Below are 4398 nucleotides of genomic sequence, written 5' to 3' on the forward strand. Positions count from 1 at the left end.
AAACGTAAGGGACCAAATGTGTAGTTAAACCTTATTTTTATTATTCACAAATCCCGGGATCTAGCATTTGAGTTTTTATTCTACTATACTATTTTTGCCAATTCTACTAAGAGATGGCAAATTTTGAAAGATAATGTAAAATGCTTGACTCCAAAATCATTATCATCCACTCGTTGGGAGAGTCATGTAGAAAGTGTCAAAGCTATTAAAACTCAAATGTCAGAGTTTACAGAAGCTTTACTTGAAGTGTCAGAAAATGATAGTGATTCTAAAATAAGTAGTGAAGCTAAATCCTTAGCAACAAATGAGCTTGGTGATTTTAAGTTTTTAAAGTCGATAATTATTTGATTTGAAATATTATTTGCAATGAATGCAGTTAGCAAGTTCCTACAATCAAGAGATATGGTTATTGATGTTGCTATGAAACAAATAACAGGGTTGATTTCATATTTTAAGGAATATAGAGAAATTGGTTTTAAAAATGCCTTGAATTGTGCTACGGAAATTGCTATTGAATTGAATATAGACCCGGTATTTCCTCAAAAGCGTATAATTCAAAGAAAAAGACAGTTTGATGAGAATTTGAATACTCCGACAGTTCAACTATCTGAAGAGGAATCTTTTAGAGTTAATTATTTTCTTAACCTTGTTGATCAAGCTATTGTATCTCTTAATAAGAGATTTGAGCAATACCAACAATATGAAAGTGTTTTTGGTTTCTTGTTTAGTTCTCGAAGGTTTCAATCATTGGACAATCCAACTTTAGCGTCTTGTTGAAGTCATTTTGAAGAAGCATTGAAACATAATGAGCAATGTGATATTGATGGGAAAGAGTTATGTATGGAGTTAAGGTTACTAAGAGAGATGTTGCCTGCGGAAGAAATCGGACCTATTGGTATATTAAAGTTTTTGAAAGGCATGAATTGTTTTCCTAATACAACTATTGCATATCGAATTTTATTGACAATTCCTGTGACAGTTGCCTCTGCAGAAAGAAGTTTCTCAAAATTGAAGTTGTTGAAGTCATACTTGCGGTCTACCATGTTACAAGAAAGGCTTAATGGGTTAGCATTGATAGCAATTGAGAATGACTTGTTGGAGAATATACAATATGAAGATTTGGTTGATGAATTTGCTTCAAAAAATGCTAGAAGGGGGGCTTTTTTTAAGTAGCTAAAATGTATTTTGATAATATTGATTACAATATGACTTTTTTTTTATTAGTCATAACAATGAATGATTATTTTTGATGTTATTGAAATTGTTTATAATTTAGATATATTATATTTTTATAAGGGGTCCATTTTTATTTTTTGCCCTGGACCTCTAAATACTCGGAGACGGTCCTGTTATTCGCTATAAACTAAAAGCATAGCTTAAAAGCTATTCGCTATAAACGCATCCACTATAAACTAGCTTATTAGTGATCAGCAATTTTTTACCATAACAGAGTCTCCCTCCTTGAAATTAAATTTATTAGACAATGCAATTATTTTCAACCGAGTTATCCGATTTTATCTAGTTTAATCATGTAGTCCGATCATTTACAATATGCATTTTGCAACGATGGTTACTGTCAGCAAAGTACAAGCTGAGAAGCGATAATAGTAGGAAGATTGGGGCTTTTCAGAAAAGTATAATTGCTTTGTCTTATTTTGGCTTTGCGTCAAGTCGTGCTATGCTATGCTATGCCCCCCAAACAATGAATGTCGATATAAAAGATTGAATGGATGTCCTTGCTTAGGTTTGGTGGAACTCTTTAGTTGCTATCACTTTGATTCTTTACTTTCTTACCACTAAAAATGCACTTCATTAGATAAGTTTTCTGAGACTCAATGATAGAATTTATAAAAAAAAATTATGATATTTTTTTATAGCTTTTTTTGAATTTATTTTTATAAATTCTCTAAAATTAGTTTATCAAAATAAATAGAATATATAAAATTAATTTAGTTTTATCTAATGCTGTAAAATTATAAAGTTTTTGTAAACTTATGCATAAACTATGAAGCACGGACACATACACGGATATCGGATACCGGATACGACACGGATACTGACACGTCGACACCGATAAAAATTTGGAAAAATCACATAATTTAGTGTAATTATAATTTATTTCATTTTTAGGTATGTTTAACAAGTGTCCCGGACACTGTTTAGCATGACCCTTCGTAATAAGCTCGCTCTTGCAAATATATGTGAATATAAAAAGGTGAATTCTTCGGTACACATATTATGTGGATGTGTACCGGTACACCGCTGATGTGGTTAACAAGTAATATAGTAATTAATGCAGATTTGTCAAAAAAAATATATTAATGCAGATTTTGTTTCTTTATTAAGTTTTTTTATATTAAACACTACTTTTTAATATTGGCAAATGTATCATTCCACAATAAATCAAACAATACATCATATCTTTCAACTTATATATGATTTTCAACAAATTCAAATATTTTAATATTATTCTAATATCTTATAAATAATATTATTTTAGTATTTTGTATTTTCTTAAAAATTAAAATATGATTTTAATAACTTTTTTAATTATTCAAACAAAAAAAAACTTTTAAAGTTATTAATATGATTTATCCAACTACGATTTTAATATTTCAATATTATTACCTTTCAATTTTTTTTAATATTATTAGTTTATAAAGATTAATATTCATTTACCACCTAATCATTAGTGCATATAATTATTAAAAAATATTTATTTTTTAGTAAAAAAAACTTAATTTTTTTAATATGTTTATATATTTATTATAATATTGTTAATTTTAGTGATTCGTTATATTTTACAGGGTTAAATAAGTTTGTTATCGATACAAAATTACTAAATTTAATTTTTCATCTTTATAAGAAAATGTCATGTTTTGATCCCCACAAAATGTTTATGCATGCAATTTTGGTCATGTTGTAAAGTTGATGTATATTTTTGATGATTTTGCAAACATGTATAGCGCATTATAAAAAGTTTGTCTAAAAGTAAGGAGCACAAAATTTGATTTCTAGGTCAAAATATTCGTTACTTTTATCTTGATATTTTGATTTACAAAATTCATATTTAATTCGTCTCATATTAAAAAATACTAAAGTTTTGTAAATGAACTTTTGATATTGTTCTAGACATGCTTATTTGTCGAAATTTAAATTCATAAGTTATTGTTAGTCAATTAAGTGATATTGAACGACTTGACTGAGAAAAATTGAATTCCTTAATAAAGTAAATATAATTAGTTAAGTTGGCATATGAACTATGTTTCAAGTTGAAGGGTTTGATCTAAAATTTTTGATTTCTGTTGACACAATTGACATTATTAGTCGAGACTTAATAGTCATTTCATTTGAACTATGTTTTTTTAAGTCATAGTTAATCTAACTAGTTGAGGTTGAATTGTTTGATTTTAGAATTTGAATTTTTAAGTGTTTCTCATTCCCACTTGGTCAAGTTGAATAGAGATTGAGAATGTTTGATCTCCTTAGTTTCTTTCAGTCTAATTGGTTGTGACTTAACAATCCTTTCATAATAACTAGGTTTTTGGTGTAATAGTTCGTCCAACAATATGAGATTGAACTGTTAGCTAGAATGTTGAAATTCAACTTTTTAAGTGTTTATCATTTCAATTAGGTCAAGTTGAATAGATTAACTGAGATGAATTGATTCCCTATGTCACAATTGAGAAAATTAGTTGAGACTTAACATTCATTTCATATGAATTACGTTTCTTAAGTCATAGTTAATCTAACTAGTTGATGTTGAACTGTTACATTGTCGACATTTAAATTCTTAAGTGTTTTACATTTCAATTTGGTCAATTTATTTCTTTGGTTCTTATCGGTAGAATTGGTAGCAACTTAATAATCCTTTTCTGATAACTAGGTTTTTGATGCACAGGTAATCCAATTAGTTGGTATTGAATTGTTTGAGAAAAAAATTAAAATCAAACTCGTACAATACAACTGAAGTTGTCCTGTCAAGTCCCTTAAGTTTTAGCTTATCAAACACACCCTTAATCATAGTTGGTAGAATTTCTCCTTTTTTTTTTTTTTAAGAATCACACACTACAAGAAAACCTCAATTTTCTAATAAAACTTGTTGAGGGCTTAAGTAAGTAAAACCCTCAAACTTATTAGGGAGCTTCTATGGTACATATGAAAAAATTCAATCTACCGGTACATTAGATCAATTAATTAATAATTATTTATTAAATCAAAAAATTAGTTGCGGATTATTGTATTTCAGAGATAATAATTTCATAAGAAAAGACACAATTTCAATGTTTTATAAGCAATACACAAACGTTTTTACATTTTTTCATAAAAAAAATCAATATTGACTATTATGAGTGATAAATTTATTTATTTTTTTATAATTTTGATAAATAGTATTTA

General features: G+C 27.4%; 1 protein-coding gene across 1 annotated transcript; it reads left to right on the forward strand.

Annotated features, from left to right (window-relative positions):
- Positions 1 to 216: 216 nt before the first annotated feature.
- Positions 217 to 1173, forward strand: LOC123922094 (zinc finger MYM-type protein 1-like). The gene is made up of 3 exons (XM_045974839.1): positions 217 to 313; positions 377 to 737; positions 780 to 1173. The coding sequence occupies exons 1-3, from the start codon at positions 217 to 219 to the stop codon at positions 1171 to 1173; spliced, it is 852 nt and encodes a 283-aa protein (XP_045830795.1).
- The last annotated feature ends 3225 nt before the right edge of the window (positions 1174 to 4398 follow it).

Source organism: Trifolium pratense, linkage group LG4 (genome assembly GCF_020283565.1).
Source record: "Trifolium pratense cultivar HEN17-A07 linkage group LG4, ARS_RC_1.1, whole genome shotgun sequence".
NCBI lineage: Eukaryota > Viridiplantae > Streptophyta > Magnoliopsida > Fabales > Fabaceae > Trifolium > Trifolium pratense.